This window comes from Sceloporus occidentalis, unplaced genomic scaffold (assembly GCF_023333645.1).
Source record: "Sceloporus occidentalis isolate IW3139 unplaced genomic scaffold, rSceOcc1.0.p SCAF_2, whole genome shotgun sequence".
In the NCBI taxonomy this organism is placed as follows: domain Eukaryota; kingdom Metazoa; phylum Chordata; class Lepidosauria; order Squamata; family Phrynosomatidae; genus Sceloporus; species Sceloporus occidentalis.
In genome coordinates, this window is record NW_028316982.1 from 186,707,488 (window position 1) to 186,731,896 (window position 24,409).

A 24,409-nucleotide genomic window follows, 5' to 3' on the forward strand; every position below is an offset into this window, starting at 1 on the left:
TACAGGCAGGGCATCCAATGGAATGCCATCTGGATGGGAAGAGGGAATTAACTGGATTGCAGGTGGTGCATTTGTGTGATGGTGTGCATGCATGGTGGGAAGATGACAAAAAAAAAAAATAACACAATGCAGCTTGAGGTCAAGTGATGCAACCTGTAGATGTTCTGCCCACCTTGGGAGAGGGCGATGCAGACAAGAGTTTTTATCTGCTTTCAGAAAACCCAGGATCCAGCTGCTTTTTTCTGCCTGTCAGTTTTGGCCCTATGATGTCAATGCTATCACACACATTTTAAACTGCTTCCAAACATATTTTTGGAAACATATTTGTCTTCCTGCTAGCAACCATAAATAATCAGTAAAACTAGTGGCAAGGACATTTTAGATAAACAAAAGGAAGTATTATTCACTGTCACTAGGTGGGGCAACAGGCTTTAGATTACTTTAAAAGGAGATTAGAAAAATTATTGGAAGACACAATTCTCAATGGCTACATGGCAACCTCAGGTTAAGAGGCAGTATAGCAAAAAGCATAGAAAGGTTAATATTTAAGTATGTGTGTGTGTGTGTGCACGCACATGTGCAAGCCTTCAAGTCACCTGTCGACTTATGGCAACCCCATGGGTTTTCTTAGACAAGAATACTCAGAGGTGGTTTTGCCCAATCCTTCCTCGACAATTCCCCTAATCCAAAAGCCAGTGTATGATTCCGGATGTTGTAGTCCAGGAAACAACTTTTTCAATCTCTGCTATAAAACAGAATTCTCTAAGGAACAGTAGGAAGAAAGGGCTACTGCCTTCATACTCTATGGTTTTCCCAAAGGAAGTTAGCTGGTAAGCGTGGGAAAGAAAGGATGGTCAATCAGATGGATGAGGGCTCTCTGTGCAGAGTTCTTCAAATCCAAAGCACACAAAAATAATATCTTAAAGATCAAATGTGTTTGGGAGATGCATTTTTAACTGACCATTTATCAATGTAATACTTTTCAAAAACACTCATTTAAAGTTTGAAGACTTAATTATCCACTTAAGACAAACAGGGAATGACTACCGCTAAGAAAAGTAACTAGCTGGAAGACTTCATTACATTTTCCAACATAAACATAGTATAAACATAGCATTTTCTAGTAAAGTACTAAATAGCAAGAAGGGACACATCATTACCATCATCATATTCTTCCTCTAATATTTTTAATACTGCATTACATTATTTAATTATTTTTGTTATTTATTAATATTTATTGAATTAATTAATTACCCAATTTGTAATGGCCAGGGCATTTTACAAAAGTTAAAATAGATACAGCTAAAAAAATTACAGCATACAAAATTTAAAAATATAATCAAACAAAAAATAAAAGCAAGCAGAGAAAAGTATAAGCATGAAAAAGAACAACAAATGCAAAAAACACGGGATATAAAAGGCTCTCAAAGCCCTACTAAAACTAAAAAAGTGTTCACCTGCCTACAAAAGAATAGCAAGGGAAGGGAGCCAGTCAAACCTCTCTAGGAAGGGAGTTCCAGAAACTAGGAGCAGCCAGCAAGAAGACCCTCTCCTGTGTTCCTACCAGATTTATCTGTGAGAATGGTATGACAGAGAAGGGACTCCCCAGAAGAGGCTTCTCCCTCACTCTCTCAAGCACACACATGCACCCCTATAAAACAGAACCACTTTGGATATACTATGCAATATACTATGAAACAGTTAGTATCAAAATCACAAGCCAGATTTATTATTTTAGAACCAAAATCACAAGCAGGAGAACAGTCATGATACCTAGGCATTCTGTGAAAATTTATGACAAGAAAAAGCAAAGTTCAATTAACATTTGTGCACTTTCTCTGTATTCCTTTAATAAAGAGTCCTTCCCATGTTTTGATGTGGTTAGTTTGCAAGGAAAGTCTCAGGCCCCTTAAGTAGCATTTAAGTTAAATGTGGAACACTTTTGTAGATTTAAGTTCCCCCAAAGTCACAGTAACTAAACAGAATGAAGTTTTCCAAATCTATTATCTCTCTGAGACATGTCTTTCTTAGTTCAATAATTGCTCTTATCAGAACTACTTAATGCAATGCATAGCTGTCATTCCTCTGACAGAAGTGCAGAAAATCTACATAGTTATATACAGATTGAGTCTTCTTTATCCGAAATTCTGAAGTCTTTCAAAAACCAAAACTTGTTTGTTTCATGGGTGGCTGAGATAGTGACACCTTTGCTTTCTGAATGTTTAAAGTACACAAACTTTGTTTCGTGCACTAAGTTATTAAAAACAATGTGAAAAATTACATTCAGGCAATGTGTATAAGATGTATATGAAACACAAATAGAATTTTGTGTTTAGATTTGGGTCCCAATTCCAAGGTATCTCATGATGTACATATATGCAAATATGTACAGGTATTCCAGAATCCAAAAAAAAAAAAAATCCAAAATACCTCTGGTCCCAAACATTTCAGATAAGGGAGACTCAACCTGCATTATTGTTGTTGTGTGCCTTCAAGTCGTTTCTGACTTATGGCAACCCTATCATGAGTTTTCTTGGCAAGATTTGTTGAGTGGTTTTCTACTGTGCTCCCCTGAGGCTGAGAGCATGTTTTTTGCCCAAGGTCACCAATGGGTTTTATGGCCAAGTGGAGAATTGAACTCTGGTCTCCAGAGTCGTATCCAGTTTGAGACTGCTTTAACTACTACTACTATTAATTTTTAAAAAAACTTGACCTAGTGTTCACACAGCTAATATACCTAATTTAAACTTAAAAATTGGTATAAATATTTACATATAAAACTAGGTGTATTTAATGGTAAGGTGTGCAATCAAGAAGTTGAAATTAATTTCAACTTCAAAGAAAAGGTGTATGAAAAATTGGAAGGTATATGAAAAAGCCTAGCAAAGTTGTGGTTGGATACATTTCCATATAAGAGAACATTACCCACGCTGCCATATATATGGGCACAAAGGATAGGGCATAAAGTTCAAATGTCTAGATGTTTAAAGTTTGATCCTTTGCACTTGTATACTACATGGCAGTCATAGAACAAGTAAATTCTAGAAAGTGTTTAACTTCTACTAGCATTTACACCATCCCATTTTGTGTTCACAGATAAGCTTCTTCTACAGGTCACAAAATAACTATTCTGGAACATCAGGGCTGCCACTGAAATTTTATTGTTTCTCTGACCATCTTTAAAAAACCATCAAGTTTTAAAATTGGTAAGTTACATTACAGTAAATACAAAAATATTAAGTGTTTTAACATTACAAAATTATTGAAATTCAAATTTTGTCAAACCTCTTTGACATTCATTTCTAACTGAAGTGGCACAATAGAGAAGTGAGGTCTCTGTTCATAAACTTTCTATGTGTCTAAAGTCTTGATTTACCCAAAACAAAAACTAATATTTTAAAATAACTTTCTTTTCATTAACATATGAGATCTAATTTGTAAACTAATCTTATTTGTATTGTTGAGAGTGCAGTATCATTGTAGCATTGCTGGACTTGACAGTAGATGAGATCTACTAATAACTGGCTCCTAAATCCAGCCAATTTGCTGAACCATCAAAATGCAGCATCTTTTACATGAACAAATGATTCCAGTTTGTTTGAATTCAAAAACAACTGAGTTTTAAGAAATCAGTTACTTTCACCATAATAAAACAATGCTATCACATACAGAATCATTTTAAACATTAGCAAATGTAGTGTTTTTAAATAATTGTGAAAATTCTGATTTCCAAAATTATGTGTCTATCACTGCATCACACATATTCTGACACTTCTCTGCTTCAACTACAAGTGCAGACTGTCCTCTTGTAGTCCAATCTCAAAAAATCCACTTACACAACAAGTGCCCTTTTAAATAAAATATTTCTGTTATCTAGACAATAAATGTTCTCCCTTTACTAATTAGATGAATGAAAATGATGGATCCTGACTCATTTTCAGCTTGGTTGAACAGCCCTTCCTCATACCAGAGTCCTCTTCTATCATATATCCTATTGGCAAGGCTATACGCAGCCCTAAGTCAGAAATGACTTGAAAGCACACATCAACAAGCAGACACCACTACATTTTGCATTGTCTTGTTGGCTGCTCCGGAGAGAAAAGGGATCTATCTCTCTCTCTCTCTCTCTCTCTTTTGGACACCAGTATAGGCCCCCACAGACATTTTTAATAAATTAGTGCAATGGTTCTGAAACTCTGGTCCTCCTGATGTTTTGCACTTTGATTCCTAAAATTTCTGATGACTGGTCATGCTGCCTAGGATGTCTTAAGAATCCAAAATATTAGGAAGATCAAAGGTTGTAAACCACTGGGGTAAGTATGTGAACATACATCAAGACAGCACTATTTTGAATATAGATGCAAGAATTTGACAAAGGAATTATAAAATTGTATAATTATAAAAATGGAAACAGAGAATAAGAAATACAGCAAATAAATTATAAAAATTGAAAGAATATAAGTAACATACTAACCAAAATAATAATGGGGTGAGGCCACAAAACAGTAAGGTATTATGTAGGAAAACCAAACAAAATGTTAAGAAATATATCAAAATATTTACAACCAATGACTACAGTACACAACAGTCAGAATAGAACATATTTATTAAATAAAATTTCAAAAATGTGGCATTAAGGGTTACGTGTTAGAAAATATACTTATCACTCTTGGTGATATAGCTTGGCCTTTTAAAGCTTCAGTTATTTTGTTATATTAACTTACAGCACATAAGTCAACCTAAAGCATGTATTTGTTAAAAACTAGCTTAGCATGAAGATATAACTGTAATAAGGACTGTGCCTACCATAAAACCTAATTTTAATGTTATCCACATGAGTGAAGTTTATTCTAATTGATAATCAAAACATACAGAGATGTATGCATTTTGCAAATTCTTTTCATCATATTCTAGCCCTGCAAATAGTGATAAGAAAAAACTGTCAAACTGGTGTGACACCTTAACCTGACATAACACTGTTACAAACTGTACAGAACTTCATCATTCTAATGGAAACCATATACTAGTGGCAAATGAATAGCAAATGCAGAATTACATCTGATTACACAAAGGCACTGAATTATACTTATTCATCCTCTTGTGTCCAAGATAATACAGGTTTTATACAACCAGAAAAATGAAATTGGGAAGACATTCATTTTCTTGTAAAGCAAAAAAATACTACAAAAATTCACTGCTTGTAATATGGTTGACACCTCTTTAGTCCCCATTTTCCTACCCCAGCCTTTCATATCTCTTCCTGGAATCAAACCTTGCCAGACGTGAAGTATTAACATAACTAGTCCCATAGGCAAGCTACTTCTGCTTGGATAGTCTTCCTGGATCACAACCTTGTTTCCTGCTTGATCCAAAAACTCCAGCCAGCTCTCCTAAAAGCAGTTCTTCCAAAGACTCAAGTTTAACCTCTGACACACCTGTCCCTGAAAGATTACCATTCTCAATCCAACCTCAATTCGTAGCTACTACCACTGCCCATTTCTTGCAACTGGAAAAGACCAAAGGTGGAAGAGGAACAGCATTAAACTGGTACTTCCAAGTAAACTGAGAACTCAACCTCCTTTTTTTTTTTACTATTTATCCCTGTGAAATAAGACAAATACAAAAGTAGAATAAGCCTCATCATAATTAGTGCTCAGCAGCTCTTTGTACCTCCTAACTACTTGTTACAGGCAGAATACTAGTTTGAATTGTACTCTGCAAAATTCAGACCACTCAAGCCTGAATATTACTGAACCAAGTGTGTATGTTTAAGAACAGGGTGGGCAATTGAACTGCAGAAGGGCAAGAGGCTGCATTTGACCCTCAGGGTACCTTGGAGATCTGCACCCCTCCATCATACCTGTTTCCCACCAAAAAAATCTTTTTTTAAAAAAACCTCAAATGCCCCCATTGCCATATAGCGGACATGAAGGGAACTCTCAATTTTTTGGCACATTCCTGGGCCATTATAGGCCCAGTTGAAAACCATGTTAACCACATGAAGCAAACAGAAGTCAGATAGTTCTGGCCATGAATCTGTTTAATTTAAAACAAAGAATTAAAGACGATAAAGTCTGATGGAAAAATATTATATAAATGACAAGTGTATAACTGAGTAACTAAAACAAAGTATTGCTTTGGTAAGAACGGGATATCTATGCCTGATGGCTGATGTAATCTGTTGGCAGGCAGACAGCATAGCATTCTCAAGTGAGAATATCTCAATTCCCAGTGCAAGTGAAATTAAAGGGGACTAGTTAAATCTGTCCATGGACAAAAAAGAATTAAATCAAGCTCCCAAGGCACAAAATCTGGATGTTATACAGCCTTCAGTGAGGAACAACATAGCTGTCTTCAACAGTTCCTACGCTACTAATGCTTTTCCTTAGTAGCATCACTAGGGGGTGCAGTAGTGCACACCAGGTGACAATCCAGAACAGGGGTGACATCTGATTGGAATGTCCTCCCACTGGGGAGGGAGGGGCAAGCACCCACGGCCTGCTTCCCAACAGTGCAGGTTCCTCAAGAAGAGTCGCTGCCACCATGGGGAAGGACAAGGCCGAGGGCACCTGGCCCTGCTTCTCCACTGCAGCAGTGATCTCCTTGTGAGAAGGCCACTACCATGGAGGGGAACGATAAGGCCAAACACCGCCAGCCCTGCTTCCCCATGGCAGCAGTTCCTCAGTAGGAGGAGCCACTGCAAGGAAGGACAAGACCCAAGACATCTGGCCTCGCTTCTCTGTAGCAGCGTTGGTCTCCTCGTGAGGAAGAAGGCGTGAGCGTAGTCTCTTGGCCCCGCCCCCATCAACCCTGCCCCCAACAGGTGGCACTGGGGCTGGCAATGCCACTGCTCTTCCTAGTTGGTAACTACTCGTAAAAAGCTGGGAGGGAACATCTCTGCTATTACGTAAGCTGTGTTTCTTACCTGGGTAGATAAATGCCTATGGAAGAATATTATTTTCCATGGAAGCTACAATGAATTGCAGTGCCTGTGCTTTTCATCCATAGTAGACATATAAAGGTTCGATTACATAGAAATGTTTGACTACACAGCTGCCTTTTAGTGAATGTTTGCTATGATGAAAAAGTATGAATTAAATGTGTGATGCCTTACATGTAATATTAAGGAAATGATAAGCTATATGCCTAGACAATGAAAAGTTTATGTTGCTCACTAAGGAGAATATATATGCATATTTACTATTTTGTCTATTTTTTAAAAATGCACAAAAGAATTGATAGAGAGCTTGCTCATTCTCTCATGTACAAATCCTGAGATCCTAATACTTAAGAGTGCTTAGGTGGAGTGTTGATGCTAAATCTCCTACATAAACTATACCCTTTATCACATGCTGGAAGCCCAAGGCAACTAGGTGATGAGAAGGACCTCCAAACAGATACAAATTGGTTGATAGATGACAAGAACTTTCAATCCCACAGTCTAAACAGATAGGGATGGAGGGAAATGTCTTTCCAGCTGCCTGCATGGAAGAAAGTGAACAGAAATAATAGCACTGAACCGAGATCTGGAACAAGATCCATTTATTCTAAACTCTACAAACAATCAAGTGTGACTGGCTGGGGACAGGGATGCGTTCACTTGTGCTCTGCAATACTTTATATTTTTGAACTTAAAACAAGAGTTTTCTATTTATTTTTGTTTTTAGAAATTATAGCATAGTTCTTGCACTGATTTTGTTGAATTCAAGTGAGCAAGGGCAAAGTTCCAGTTGTTTCCCAGTAAGTATTCCAGTTATTTTCCAGTAAAATGAGTTCCATTATACAGAATTAATCTAAAGCCTTTAAGGTGTGTGGTTTTCTTTTAAATACAAGATCTGCATACCTATGCTATATTACCACAAAGGCAGGCAGCGTGTCCAAATTTAATTTCACTGTTAAAATAAACATAGCCCTGACTGTAATTTGAGGTTTCGCCTGTCACTGACAATCAGAAAAAGCTGCAAACCTACCTGTTTCCTGGCTGTAAATCCTGCTAGATTGCAATTAGAGATTTTTTGTTTTTGTTTTAATAGCTAGATGGCACTTGTTTCAGACACTGATGATATCAATGTTCGATTTTCTAGACCAGTGTCTTATTTTCCCCTTCTCCTAATTCTGGGAACTTTACCCATGAACAGCATGCTGCCCTAAATGCAATGATGAATTCTATCTATTGCTTTCAAACACACCAACCTTTTCAAAAACACTGGATGGTGTCATCAAACAAAACCTGATGTTCTGAATGATGGTGTCGGTATGCCTCCAGCGTCTTCTATCGTGTCGCAGCCAAGCCTGAACAGCCTCGTAGAGTTCTATCTCTGGGAACCTGCTCAGATGATCATTATCCAAGTAAGTCATGAGCTTTTCAAAGCTCAGATAGGACAAGAAGTCTGGTCTAGCCATGAGAGGCACAAAATTTTCTAACAAAAAGGAATCCAGCTTTTCTCTCACTCCCTCGATGTTTACACCAAAGTCATCTAAAAGTCTCATAATTTCTGCACAGTTTTCCAAGCAGATTTTTGCTAAGAGAAAAGAACAGCAGAACTTCACCACCTCAATAAGCTGGACATACATGGCAGCCTGCAGGATCTCATGAACAGTGCTCATGCTCAGTTCAATGGTTCCATAGTACATGAACTGGAGAACATGACTGAAGCCTGTGGCAGTCAGACCTTTCAAGTGGATTTTGTCCTGATCTCGCTCCCTCATATCAGCAGTGAACATAATCCGGAAGTAATCACTTTGGGTGGCAAGCAATGCTTTATGAGCCTGAAACTGGTGATCCTCAATAACAAGAGTGACGTCAAGAAGCAATCCCTCCTCATATAGTGTTCTGAACCCAGCAGAGACGCTGGTGTCATGGATGGAGGAACTAAATCCTTCCACGTCCCCTGCCATGAATCACCTGAAAAATGTAAATAAAAAGTTGTTACAATTCCTATAAAAAAATCATGAAAATACTGTAACAGTAACATTGAGAGGTCACATTGTTTGAAAAGAAACTTGTCTATGAAGATCAGCAATTATATATAATTTTAAGCTCCTTCATTCCCAGACTCTTGCATTAAACATGTTAACTAAGATTGAATTTTATGTCAGAGATAGACCAGGGACACTAGATGCAAAAAAGCAGGCTTATTTGCGTGTTGTTAATCATTTACTCTTTCTAATAGAGCTGGGGCAGATATCACTAAAGATTTTAGGAGTTCAGCTGAGACAGGTCCACTAGCACTACTAACAAGTGAATGAAAAATCACAGGTAGTATGATTTGGTATAGCCTCAGGTCAACCTCTTAACAGCCTTTTCCTGTGCATCCATCGCCTAGTAAGTTGTTATACCACTCAAAATAAGAAGAATCTGATTTCACAAGATAGCAAAGAGCAAAACATATACCAAATAAATATACATTTTCCTTCAGCCTACATTTGCTGGGCGTGAATAGACAGGCCAAAATAAAGCTGCTTCGAGTCACTTTTGGATGTATGATGTTTAAATGACACATGCATCTTAAGAGACCAGAAGCTGTGCCAAAGCTGTGCTCCAGTTTAATTGTTTAATTGTCTTATAAGGGGGATATCTTGTATATATGGATGTATTTTAACTCTTGTAAGCCGCTTTGATTGTTTTTAACAAAAAGCAGGATATAAATAAAAGTTTTATTTATTTTATTTATTTATAAGAAAATAAAGCAATTATTGGCAATTGACAAAGAGACATGGCATAAAGCTAAAACAAACTACAGTCGCCTTTCCATTTTCACAGAGGATCCATTCCGGACCCCCCACCCCCACGAAAATGGAAAATCAGTGATGTTCAAGCTCCATTGGCTTGAATGGTGGTGCGCACCCCATTTTGTCCCCCATCTGTTTGCTGCCCGTGAATGATTCCAAGTCCGCAAAAATGGAGGCGCAACTGTATTAATATTCTTTGTAACAATAGTTCAACCAATGAATAAGCATAACATTTTGTATATCTTAACTATACATAGCTTTTGAATTTATGAAAAAAATAATCTTTAGAAATGTTGATTGGACTTTAAAATAAATGTATACAGGTAAGGCACAAAAGTCAACATTTATTGCACTATTTAACAAGTCAAGAAACATGATGGAAGAGTCATCAATATGATGGATAAATATGAAAGTAGCACTGCAAATACTAGTACTTTAAACAAAAGACTACATTTTCAGTATAATAATGAACTGGAATATGAGACAGGTAGAAACAAAATATGAAATTTAACAAAAGGTAATATGGCAAGTCTTACAGGCATAACGGCAAACGCACATTAAGAAAGATAAGGAAATGCAAGTAAAATACTCAATAGCAAATCCAAAAGGTGGGCTCTCAAATAAATAATGAAGAAGACATAAATCAATGTCTTTTTACAAAGTAAAAAGTCTGATATTTGAGATGTTAACTGGAACATCACTTTCAAGACATTTAAATTTTCAGGACTTAAAAGTGAATCCCTTAAGAAAGAATGCATAAAACTGGAAGTTGTAAGATTGGGGAGGATCCAGACAAGTGCTACCAAGGTGATCAATTACCTAGTAAATTCTATAAAAATACACAAAAACAACAAAGCAACATACAGTAGTTGATACAAATCTTCTGCCAAGCATCAAATATGTAAGACTCAGTGCATTCCTTCTCTAGTATAGCATATTATTACACAGGGACAGAACATTATAAAAATAACATTAAATCAATAATCAGCTACCATACTTTTTTGTCTTGGAATTGCTATTTAGAAGCTGTAGATTTACTTGTTTACTTATGGCAATTAAGGATCACTTGGGCACACTCTTTCTCCATTTTGTAGGTTGGCCGTGTGCCATGAATGACTAATATAGGCACAACGAAGCAATGTATGGCAAGTAAGGATCACTTACACACACTCTCTCTTTATTTTTTTGATTGGCTGTGTGCCATGAGTGACTAATATAGGCACAATCAGGCAAATAAATGAGAGCGAGGCAGAGAGAGAGAGAGAGAGAGAGAGAGAGAGAGAGAGAGAGAGCAGAAGTATCCATAAGACTGGGTTAAGTGTCTTGTTCCTCAGAAGGCGTTTCTAAATTAAGTGGCTTATGACTGCCCATAAAGGTATTTTAATGAATGTACAGTGGTCCCTCCACATGTGCTGGGATTAGGGTTGAAGGATCCTCATGAATGTGGGAAAACTGCAAATAAAAAAAGACTATTATTTTTACCTAAGAGAATATCTCTCAAATCTCCAGGTCCTCCAGTGCAGCTCTATTGTCAACATCTGCCAGATGTTTATCATAAAATCATGCTGGAGGACCTACAAATGCCTGGAGAAGTGTTTTCTCTAGAAACATCTAGGTTCTCCAATACAACTCTGTGTTCAACTTGAGCTGGGGGACTTAAGAGCTTCCTAGAGAACATATTAATCAAAACCACAAATACTCTAATCTGCAAAAGTCAAAGCTGCAAATGTGGAGGGACAACTGTATTAAAAAGTCTATAGAAATAGTATATATCAGTAAAGACAGTTATGGTATCTCTGATATTGACACCACATCTCAAAAGGATTCCTCTTAGCAAGTAATTAGTTTCATGTACACAGCTAATGAATATGAAGCACAGATAGGACAAAAGTGTAGCTGTGCTTTCTTTCAGCCTGTGTCAGCTTAAATTGATTAGTGGATACATTTACATTCTTGGCAATCACATTTGTACTATCCTTGCATGGCTAAGCCTTTGTCATATGTCTGGCATCAAATAGACAACATTTATCAATGAAATATGTTCCAACTGAATTAAGACTGTCACAGTTTCTTCCAAAATATAACAATATCAGTCACAAAGGAATGATAAAGGATTTAAAAAATGGTTTACCTATAGCAACATCTCTAGGCCTTGTATCTTTGCCTCTGCTGTTCCTGAAAACAGCCAAAGCAAAAATAAAATCAGTTAAATCACATCCAGGTTTTAAAATATGCTTCATCAGCTATTGAGCAAGGCAGGACAAAATAGTGAATAACATGGTCTTCTGTCAAAGAAACACAAAACTTTGCAAATAATTTATATCCTATACATTCTATTTCAAATTATCTCACTTCAACCACCACAGACAAAATCAAAGGGCCTAAACAGACCGGTGATAGATGCCAGCGTGGGGTCAGAATGGGGGCATGGTGATGCACGATGCACCCCTGACTCTGCCTATGCCAGCATGATGCTGTGTGCGCCCACTGCTTACCAATCAAGAAGTAAAATTATATCCAGAAATGCTTTTGCTATCAATATATGTAGACGCAAACTCAAATTTGAAACATAAAAACCTCATAGATTTCTTCATTGCAGCAGCCCATGTAGAAATTGTCAGATGTTGGAAAACAGGGGAGGTACTTTTAGATATGTGGTGGAAAAAGGTACAGAACCTATGGCTACTTGAAAAACTGTCTGACAGAATGGCAAATTATGCAAGACGACCAAAATCAGGACTTTTCATGGATAAATGGTTCGCACTCATTGACTTTGTAAATACAGATAGAAACAAGACAAGACAACTTTCATCCCATCTAAATTTCTGGTCAGACATTCTGGACTAGATTTACACAAGGACAGAACTGGATTTTAAACTGACTGCTTACTTTGAGCAGAACTCAAGAAGGAGTCCCACAACATAATTCAAAGTTCTGAGATGAATTGTTTTATTTTGCTTTATTGTTCTGTCATTTGCTTACTTATAATAATAAAAAATATATAAAATATAAAAAAGAGAACAGTAGAGATACAATTATTACAGAAACTCATTGTGCATGAAAAGAGTAACCTTATGGCTACATTTGAAACCATGTGGGAATCACATAAAAGGTGTCAAATTGCATCCTTCCAAGGTTGCTAAAATGAGCACCCAGCTTGTTGGGGGCAATTAGCTTACAGTTGTAAACTGCTTAGACACTGCTAGTTCAGTATGAAGCGGTATATAAATGAAGCTGTTTTAAAAATACTACAGTTAGAGTAACAATTATTTTGCAGATATGAAATTCAAACATCAGGTAGCTGGTTCCTTTGCATATTCAGTGAATCTGAGATTCAATGGTAAAATATAAAAAAAGCAATTGAAGGACCTGGGTGGACATCTGCCTAGGAATAGTGCAGTAATATTTTCCTTAAAGGTAGGACAAATTCTCTATGTTGTTTTGATCCAAAAGCTGGTTGTGTACTCTAGGAATCTTCCCAGTATTCAGTCTCTTCACATTTCTTATTCTCCTACTATATAATACAGTTTTCCTCCAGTTTCACATCCACAACCCTAAAATCCTATGACCTAACAAATCTTTGTTGTTATGCATTCAAGTCATGTCTGCCTTATGGCAACCCTAAAGGGAACCTATCAAAGGGTTTCTTTGCCTTCCTCTAAGTCAGCCTTTCTCAAATAGTGGGGCGGGCCCGCCAGGGGGGGCGTGAGGCTCCGTAAAGGGGGGCGCGAGGCTCTGTTATGCAGAGGTGTACTTATAACAATTTTATAGACAAATGATACTATTTACAGTTGTGTGGGGGGCGCAAAATGTTTTCTTCTTCCTAGGGGGGGCATGACAGAAAATAATTGAGAAGCACTGCTCTAAGTTGAGAGAGTGTGACTTGCCCAGTGTCAGTCAGTGGGTTTCCATAGCCAGGCAAGAATCTGAACCTTGATCCCCAGAGTCTTTGTCCAATGCTCACCGTGCTGACCAATTTTATTTTAAAAATAAAATAAAATCATAGCAGAGAACCTTTGGGAATTTGTTTCTTTAAGGAGAGTATTTCCAACTTACAGATTATTTATCAAATTTGAACCCTCATTCTTGAAAGCTACTGCAGTATGGTCAACAACTGTTGTTGCTGTTGTGAAATGCTGTCAAGTCAACTTCAAAATATGGCGTCCTACGAATGAGGAGTCTCCAAGTCACCCTATCATTAACAGCCCTGCTTAGGTCCTGCAAACTGCCTACTTTAAAAATAAGGCAATTCTGGTTACAAATGAATGTAAAAAATTGTATCCCCGAAAGCTGCTACATAAGAAAATAGTTCATCATTTTTATCACTAGATATAAACTTACTGCTGCTGAATGCAAGAATTAAAATCTGTGTCAAAAAGAAAGGGAAGGAAAAGAATAGAAAAGAAAAAATTAGAGGAAGCACAACGAATACTGCACACTATATATTTTTCTAGCAATGCCTTGTGAATTCTGCAAGCATAAATGCATCCCTAACTGCCAGTGCAAGTCCTTCTTTCCCCAGACAATAGGCAATTCCATCAACCTGATATTTTGTAGCATTACTTATTTCACCTCCTCTGTGCACCAGCTACTGTTGAGTAGACTTATGTCCAATATTTTAACAAAAGGCACGGGATGGAAGGAATTGTCCAATTTGTGCTGAACCACAGTGAATAGTCAAATTTCAACTTATTATCTCTTAGTGAAATATTTTGACAACTCTGTTTCTTCTTCATAATTCATCAGATATATGGTTCTCATGTGCACAGCCTGCTTTGGGAACTTCTAAGGAATTTTGGGAACAGCAGCCCTATTGTTTCCCCTAGTAATTACTTCTCATATTAGGACATATTACCTCTCAGTTTTATTTTATCCATGAAAGAGGTAGCATGTACTATAGGACCTCTCTCTTCTGGGAGTTTTTGGTGCTTGAAATACTTTACTTTAATTCCTTAATTTGCTTTTCCTTCTTCCTTCCTCTTTATCTGCATTAACTTTCTATGCATCTCCAGTATTCTGATGAATCAGGCCCGGTACAGACTGGCACAAAGTGCCAGCTTGTGGGTGGAGTCACAGTGGAGCGTCCGCATGCTGGATGCCGTGACTCCACCCCCTCGTGCCATGATGTCGCGCACCATTCTAGACAGCATGCGGCATCATGGCACAAACCTGGCGCTGCATCTAGATGATGCAGAGCCAAAAGGGCGTCACAAAGCTTTTGGTGAGTGGATTACAGAGAGGATTTTCTTGCCTCTACCATTGGACTGGACAGCTGTGCCCCCCCTGATGTCTTTGCCCTACTATTCCAATCATCCCTAGCCAAAATATCCAATGGTGTGGTATGGGAGAAGATGTCTAGCAACATCTGGCAGATCACAGTTGCCCATCCCACTCTACTGGCTTTTTCCATGAAAAAGTCTTTACAAATGCAGAACTGCCTCATAGCTCTGTAATCACAGTCTGAAATCTTATGTACAGACAGGCAGGATCATGGCTTATTTGATGTACAACTGACTGTAGGCTTGCAGTTGCTGTGAAAGGATGTAAATTAAAGCCTCTGCCTACTGTCCCACATATGAATCAACGACCTATCTCAGCAAATGTGAACTGTGTACTTGATGACTTGCTGGTACAAAAGCAACCGCACCTTTGTTCTGAAAGATGGACAAATTATAGGGCAAAGGTGAGGAAGAAAATGACTAGGAGTATCAACAATGCCTAGCTCAAGTACTTACTTTAATTGCTAATATATCTTGAAACAATTTTGCTATTAGCTCTGTGCCTGCATTAAAAGAAATAGCTTCCGCATAGAGGGAAGTAATAGTCTCATTGTACAGTTGGCCCTCCGTATCCACAGATATTTTATCCATGGATTCAACCGTCCACTACTTGAAAATATTCAAGTACAGTGCCCCTGCGTTATACACAGACGCACTATACGCGGCTTTCAGCATACACTGAAAGCTGCGAGGGAATTGTGCGGGAGTGCGCTGGGCGCACGGGATAGTGCATCCCATTTAGATGAATGGGGCGTGCACCCAAGGCGCGTCGCCACATGCACAAACTCCATTATTTTCAATGGGGCTCAAGCATACGCGTTTTTTACTTGGGGGGGTGGAAAGGATCCCCCATGTAAAAAAGGGGTGCACTGTATTATATAAATTACAAAAGCAAACCTTGATTTTGCTATTTTACACAAGGGACACCATTTAACTATGCCATTGTATTTAACAGGATTTGAGCATCCATATATTTTGGTATCCACAGGGGGTCCTGGAACCAAACCTCAGTGGATATCAAGGGCCCACTATTCTGCACCTGGTCAGGCCTCATCTGGAATACTGCATTCAGTTCTGGATACCTCGGTTTAAGAAGGATATAGACAAGTTGAAGTAAGTTCAGAGAAGAGCAAAGAGGATGATAAGAGATGCAGAGAACAAACCTTATGAGGGAAGGTTGAAGGAACTCGGAATGTTGACCTTGGTGAAGAGAAGATGGAGGGGTGATGTGACTACTCTTTTTAAATATCAGAAGGGTTGCCACAGAGAGGGGGAGAAAAACTGTTCTCTGCTGCCCCAGAGGGTAGGACCAGATCTGATGGTCTTAAGTTACAAGAGAACAAACTTCAACTGAACATTAGTCTGGACAGTAAGAACAGTTCAGCAATAGAATCAATTGTCTAGAGAGGCAGTGCAGATCATACTTGATAGTCTTTCCAACGCTATGATTCTATGACTCTATAACAGTGAGCTGAAGCACAATTTCTGATTGTTCCTATTTGGTTTCTCTTTGTTCAGCATGACATCCAAGCCAAAGATTCTGGTTTATTTCTCTCCTAGCAGAAACAGCCATGGTTTTGTCTCCTCTTTTCAGAAACAACAACCTAGAATCCTTGGGTGATGCAAAATCAGATCACAGACAGAGAACTGATTCCATCTATCCATTTGGTGTGTTAAAATTAGATTGTAACAATAGCTGTGTTGTTTTGGTGCAAAACCCCTCACTCAGAGTAAAAGCATGACATCTGAGTAAAAGGTGGAGTGTGACATTCTTATCAAAATAAGATATACAGCCAATTCTTATTTAGAAATGTCAGACATTTTCTAAAATGACTTTTCAGTAATTTGAAGATATTTGTAGACTAACTTTTAAATGCTATTTGAAAATTGATGTTCTTTAGCAGGGGTAGGCAACCTGCGGCCCGTGGGCCGGATGCGGCCCGGCGAGGCCTTGGGACCGGCCCCAGACCAGTCCTGCCGCCGATTGCCGCCGGGGCCTTTGGGGGGCAATTGTCTATAGAAGCCTCAGAAACATACATTTATATTAACATTTTTTAAAAAATCAACAAATTTTTTCGCATGTCCTCCATTTTTTTTTTAAAAAAGTGTCTTCCATTTGAAAATTTTGTCCTACATTTGTCCTGGTTTATTTATATATTTAATTTTTTAAAAAATTATTTAACTATTTATTTTTTGGCTTCGGCCCCCCAGTTGTCTGAGGGACAGCAACCCGGCCCCCTGCTCAAAAAGATTGCCTACCCCTGTTCTTCAGGATCACATTAGAGGACTAGTCCTTTTGACACTAACAACATTTCATAACCAGAAAAGACTCAAGAATAATGCACCATACAAGATGCCACTGTTCCTGATCCACTGCTAGAGCTCTGATCAGGACAGTAGATTCTTTTGTCATAGCCCTGAGATAATGGCCCTCTCCTCGTTGGCCTTCCGCCGGCAGGCTAAGACCTACCTGTTCAAACAGGTATTTAAAACAGAAAGTTTTTAAAGAACGGGCTGGGGTGTTTTATTGTTTTAAAGTATTTTTAACATTTGTATCTTTTTAACTGTATTTTATTCTTTTAACATGTAATTTATTTTAATATTGTAATAATTTTGTATGCTTTTAATTGTACTGTTTTTTAATGTTGTGAGCCACCCTAAGCCCCCAGTTTTGAGAAAAGAGCAGGATATAAAATACAGTAATAATAATAATAATCACTTTGTGCACTGCTGAGAAATCGCAACCAAAACTATAGCACTATTTTTGCTTTAGTTTGTTCTTTACATATCAAGGGCAACACTTAAAGGTACATTATACAAATGTACAATCACCAATAATAAATGCATAGATAGTGATTACATAGAGGGAAATGTTATTTTCACAAACTAGCATGCAAATACATCCTACTGATGATGGCAGATGTGACAATATACCTTTTATCAGACTTGGTGTGAAAATACTCACTGGACACTAAACAGAATTTCTTGTCTCCAGAACAGTGAAGCTGGGGTCAAAATTGATATGCTATGGAAGCTCCACTGGATCTTTCACTATTTCAAGATTCTTGCTTGAAATTGTGCCACTGTGAATGTAAAACAGGAAACTGTTCTGATTTCAGCTACATGAACTGCAATGCACATGTCAGTGTCACTGACTGAATTATGGTATGAAGTGCAATCATATAAAAACTAAAATACATGTACTGTATCTTACTCTAGAGTTAATGCCAGATTTTTCATTTTATTTGACGCTTCCACTTGCAATGTCCACAACAAAATTATTACAGCAATTTTAAATCTTCACTGCCAAGCAATACTAACAAGGAATGGTCATACAGTTTATTTTGATCACCTCGAAGAATGTTGCATTTGAGCCAGCATTCCTGCTTCTACAATGATAGAACTAAGTTGCCAATTTAAAAAAAAAAAAACAACTTAAAAGCGATATTATAACATCTGTGATATTAGTTACTTTGCTGAGGCATTTAATAATTAGGAACAGCTATTAGGACCCTGGTTAACATCTACAATATTTAGGGAGAAAACAAAAGAAAACTTTTAAAAAGCAAAGGCAAAAAAAGAATGGCTATACAATTCATACGAACAGAAGGCAATACACTTTTGAAAAGAATCCCACTGAAATCTGATAAGATCTACAAAAAATATACATAGTAATTTATGTAAGATATCCTGCTTATTGCAAAAAGGTAATGTGATTTCAGCAATTCCTTCCAAAATTATGCCTTCTCCATATAAAGGTTTAAAGGGCTTCATTGAAGGTTATTTAATATTGGTGGAAATGTGTAATGTGGTCATTACAATGTGTAATTTAGAGATGTCCTGGTATAAATCTCCACATGGCCTCCCATAGTTGAGACCTGAGCTTCAGAAATTATTAGTAACTTTTGAAAGTATTCTGTTCACAAAACTAAAATATTAATCTTAAAGTGACATGGCAGAAACTTAACATTGCCCCCATTTGGTTAGTTATTCAGATAAATACAGTGGACCCTTGTTATCTGCTGGGGTTTGGTTCCAAGATCCCCCCTGGATAACAAAATCCGTGGATGCTCTAGTCCCATTAAATATAATGACATACCAAAATGGTGTCCCTTATAACAAGTGGAAAATCAAGGTTTGATATTTGAAATTTATACTTTTTTGAACATTTTCAAACCATGGATGCTTGAATCTGTGTATAAAAAATCCATGTCTAAGAAGGGCTGGCTATAAATAAGAACAGAAAGGACCTAATTAACTGGACTTTTTAAAAAAATAGTAGTTAAACAATGGCAAATGACAACTGCCATCTCAGAAAAGAATGAGAAAGAATGCTGTTATTATTCTTCAGAAATATTTTATAAGAGCTTTCTAATTGGCTGGCAAACCTAGTTTTAGTTTTAAAAACGAGCTAAAGATAAACACAATGATCATATTTCACAGATTATAAAATGTAACCTATCTCAATATCAAGCCTCACACGGATGAAGATTTCACAGCAAAAACACAAATACAATCACTATGGCATAACACACACACACACACACACCCCGTACGAGAACCATCCAAATAGGGTATAGTATTTCCCCTCACAAAAACTAAACTGAAGTAGAGAAACTTGCAAACTAGGATTAAATCAAGATGCCTATGACTTAGCAGGAAGTTTGTAATACTGTTGTCCTTAGGATATGTGCTGTAAGCATAGGTTCTCAGACGTTTTAGATTTCAGCTCCCTAAATCCCAGCCAGCATGGCCAATTCTTGTGGATAGTGGGAAGTCCACTGAAGTCCAAAAGATCAGATGGGCCGAAGGATGAGAACAACTACTGTAGAGGTGTTACTCAAAGATGTAGCCCTCTTAGTCTTAAACAAGGGTTCCCTGTTAGTTTCTTGTGGGTTTTTCGGGCCATGAAAGCCTTCGACTTCACATTCCCTGTTAGTCTTAAACAGGTGTGCAAGATGGAATTTTAGGGGGTGCAACAAAGATACTTGTGTGAATCTGGATTCAGTTCTCTTTTGTCAGTCAAGACAAAATCTAGGAATTACCTGAATCCAGAGCATCATCACAGTGGGCAAGAAAGTCCCACATTGTGACAAAAACATGAATGACAAGCAGAAGCAAAGAAGACATTGACTTTTATGTTCCTGATTGGCATAGATTTTAATGTTTACATTATTGCTCAATTTAGATTTGCATTTTATGCACCGAGTTAAAAGCTTAATTTTTAAAAGTTAAATTTGTTCACTCACTGTATGTGGTTCAATTTGTGGTCCAAAATTTAGAAAATTAGGCTTCTTCATCTTCAAATGTGACTTTACTTTTGTAGGGGGTGCAAACATTAATCAAACATTTCCTAGTCTGCAGGGCACAGAAAAGGTTGGGAACCACAGGCCTGGAAGATCACTCATGATAAAGAAGCTGGGAAGAAGATGGGCAAATGTTTTGGCCCTGTGCATGAGGACTGTTTCCAGGAACACTGCACCGCCATGTATACAAAGGCATCTTGTAGCACCTTTGAGACTAACTGGAAGAGAGACAGACCTTGGTAGCAGGAACTTTTGGAGAGTCTGCTTCCTCAGATGCATGTGCACCTTATCTGAGGAAGTAAAGTCTATGAAAGCTCATGCTATCGTCTTCCTTCCAGTTAGACTCAAAGGTGCTACAAGAGTCCTTTGCATGCATGGAAGTGCAATATTCCTGGAAACAACACTACAGTGCTGACACACAGGGCCAAAACATGTGTCCATCTTCTTCCCAGCCTCTTTGTCCTGAGGGATGTTGGAGGGATTAGAAAGGGAAAGACAGCATCATCATCACATTTTTCTCAGGGACAGAACCTGGCATCAAAAGGTGCCTGGGATCCAGAGACATTACATAATAATAAGCAGGAACAAGAGAAGCAGAAACTCCCCACAATGCAAATATATACACACAGAACTGGATACAGAATTAGCTACAGAACAGAAGGGTACCAATTTGATCCATATATATATATATATATATACACACACATCCATACACACATATGTCTATGCATAACATATATACATTATACATATACACACATATGTATATGCATAACATATAACATATATATAACACATATATGTATATACATAACATATAATATATATATATATATGTAACACATATGTATATGCATAACACATATATGTATAACACACATAGATAGATTATGCATATAGATATATATCTGTAAAACACATATTTGTATATGCATAAGATATATATTATATAGAGAACACACTTATATGTATATACATAACACACACATATATAATATATATATAGCAGACAGATATGTATATGCATAATATATATATGTATAAAACGCACAGACACATATATATTTATAAACCACATATATATATGTATAGTCTCTCTATATATATAATTATGTATAAAATACACACATACATAACATATTTATAAAACACAGATATATGTAGATGCACAACATATATATATATATATATATGTTTATTACACAGACACAGATATATAAAAGAGCATAAGATATAGATATACTGTATATGTATATGTAGATGCATAAGAGATAGAGAGATGTGCTATCTATCCCTAGAGAGAGATAGGCCTAAGGCTGCCCTTGCTCCCTTCCCTCCTCAAAGGGAAGCCATTCAAACCGGGGGAGGAGGAGGAGGAGGAGGGGGCGGGGGTGCATTTTAGGCCCCTGGAGGCGGAGGCGGAGAGGGCCAGGGGCGTCCAGGGCAGCAGCGCCTTAGGAACTGGCAAGAGGCGCGAGGGGGAAGAGGAGGGCTTGACCTACCTCTCTGCTCCCTGGAAGGCGACGCTGCTCCTGTGGCAGAGCCTGCGGAGAGCGGGGGACATAGGCACGGAGGAGGCGGCGGGGGCGGAGGCGGCTGTGGTGGGTCCCTCCCCGCTCTTCCTCCTCCTCCTCCTCCTCCTCCTGCCGGCTTCAGCCTCCCTTCCCTAGTCCTCTGGGCTGTTTACCTTCCTCACTGCCTACTGCCGCCGCCGCCGCCGCCGCCGCCATCTTCCCCCGCCAGCCCACAAGCGCCCAGCCACCACTCGACGTCACTTCCGCCGCCGCCGCCGCCGCCGCCCCCTGAGGGAACCAACGAGGAGGAGGAGGAGGAGGAGCCGCCAGGAAGGTGCGCTCGAGCCCCGAGGCCGAGGCCGAGGCCGCCGCCGCCGCCGTCGTCATGACTAGGGCCAGGAAGACAAGCGCCGCCTCCTCGCCCGCCTCCTGACAGTCAGAAGCCCTCCCTACTGCCGCCCCGTTGAGGGCGCCTCTCCTTCTCACGATCACACCAGGAGCCCTCCTCAACAACAACAAGCAAACGCTCTTTGGATCCCGCTTTTCTGTTGCCAAACCATCCATCAATGCGGCTCACATCGGAGAAATAAACCCAGTATACATATAAGATACACACATAGTACATATATATCTACACACAGACACAGTGCATATCATATAACATCCCCACCCCCTTCGAAAGAACTGTAATAAAACCTTATTTATATCTCACTTTTCTTTGCCAAACAATCCATCAAAGCGGCTCACATTGAAAACATATCTATCCAACATACAGTGCCTTCTCATATGCACAGATAATACATATATATATCTATATATAATATGGCCTTTCCACACAGGGTCCGTACTAGGATTAGGGGATGATGGGTTCAGAGAGGAGCAGATCAGGGTCTAGGAGAAGGCAGGGGATGCAGGGGATGATGGGATCAGCTGCTTGGCAGAGAGGAGGAGATGCCACGAAGGAGCAGGACTCGGGGGATGATGGAGCAGGAAGCGGGGGCCAAGGGGGGTGGCATGGTAGTGCTTTTCCACACCAGACCAAATCACAGCACAATCAAAGGCAGACAGGAAGCAAATTCTGTGAGGCCACTTTTCCCCCGTTTTTACCAAAATGAGGGGTGACTTCAGAAACACTTCTGAAGCACTTCGCAAGCAGCTCCCATAGAAATCAATGGCGTCTGGTAAAACAGTCCCTTTATGAGGTGAAACCACATCATTGGAACTGCAATCACTTCGGAAGTGAACTGGAACTGAGCCACAACACCACCAAAAAGCTCCATGTGACATACTCCAATGGCAGCACCCATGTATATGACGCAGCCATTGTTACACCACACATACGTCCTAGAGTTAGGGATCATGCAGTTGCCGCACAGCCCCTAACCCTAGAACTGCTGCTGGTACTCTGCTTGTTGGCAGTATGTACTGCACCTCTGTACAGGTCCATTATTAGCTTTCAACATAAGCTTCTCTATACATCTTATTTTAAAATAGACCACAGTGTTTTCTTGCCCTGACCTCTGCTGAATTTTGACAACACCGAGGGGACATTCAGACTACCTTTTGTACCGAATTGTAACCTGGATTAAAAGTCGGTAGTTCCCATTGTCACCGGTTTAAACACATCAGAATTAGGGAGGGTCTTTCACACCCAATCTTCCCTTAGAGCGGTTTTTCTGAAAGAAACCCGTTTCTTCCCTGCTGCCGGCAAATGTGAACTGGGGCTTGGTCATGATGGGGTCAAGTTCAGGGGAGGGATTTAGGTCAGAGGGAGGGCAAAGGGCTTAACATGCCTCCCCTCTCGCAGGCAGCTTTCTCCCTCTCTCTCTCTCTCTTTTTTGGTAATTTTATTTTTGACAGATTATGCGAATGCTTGTTCTACAGGTTGATACATATTGATCGAATGTGTCTGCTTGTGCTACATTTCCCTTTCATTTGCTTGCTGCCGGCACGGCACATCACTTTGCAAGTGGCATTTTTAAAAAATTATTGGCGGGTTATAGACCGCCGCTTTGAGGCGGTCTGCCGCCGCCACCGTTTGCTCCGTAAGGGAGCCGTCGCAGCCACACCGCGCTGCTCCCTTGCGGAGCAAAAAAGAAGCTCCAAAATGCAGCTTCTTTCTGCGGCGCCTCTGTGACGTCGCGAGGCGCCAGGGGCGCATTCGTGACATCACAGGTGCCGCGACACGTTCGGACGCACAGCGTCTGATATGTAAAGATGGCGCCGGCCGTGTGGAACGGCCGGCGCCATATTGTACAGACAGAGTCCGTATTAGACCCAGGGGCGTCTAGAAGAGATGCCCCTTTTTTAAAATGGGACGTCCTGCGGACGTCCCAAGTGCCAGTTTGTAACTGGCCATTGTGTGTGTGTGTGTGACAGAATATGCAAATGCTTGTGTTTCCTTTTACATTTGGCAAATTGATACATAATGTGTGAAGGCAATCGGAGGGAAAGCAAAGAAAGAGGATGCAGAGATGACATTCTGAGGTGAGGTATTATTATTGTTATTATTATTGTGACAGATTATGAGCATGCTTTGGGATGGAAGGGAAGGGAAGAGGATGGCATGGGGGGAGGC

The 24,409-nt window shown here is 39.1% G+C and overlaps 1 protein-coding gene across 12 annotated transcripts in view; it reads right to left on the reverse strand.

Annotated features, from left to right (window-relative positions):
- The window catches only part of KLHL15 (kelch like family member 15), a 34,092-nt gene extending 12,047 nt beyond the window's left edge, over nucleotides 1-22,045 (reverse strand). For 3 of the 12 annotated variants that reach the window (XR_016280196.1, XR_016280197.1, XM_089511765.1), the window contains exons 1-4: nucleotides 21,820-21,995; nucleotides 17,977-18,094; nucleotides 11,864-11,907; nucleotides 8,194-8,905 (exon numbers count right to left, since the gene is read on the reverse strand). Coding sequence is in view for 10 of the 12 variants with exons in the window: in XM_089511765.1 (XP_089367891.1) it covers nucleotides 8,194-8,898 (705 nt within the window). In the remaining 2 variants the exon portion in view is untranslated. The other 9 variants (XM_089511768.1, XM_089511767.1, XM_089511766.1 and 6 more) reach the window with 9 other exon arrangements.
- Between the last annotated feature and the right edge of the window lie 2,364 nt (nucleotides 22,046-24,409).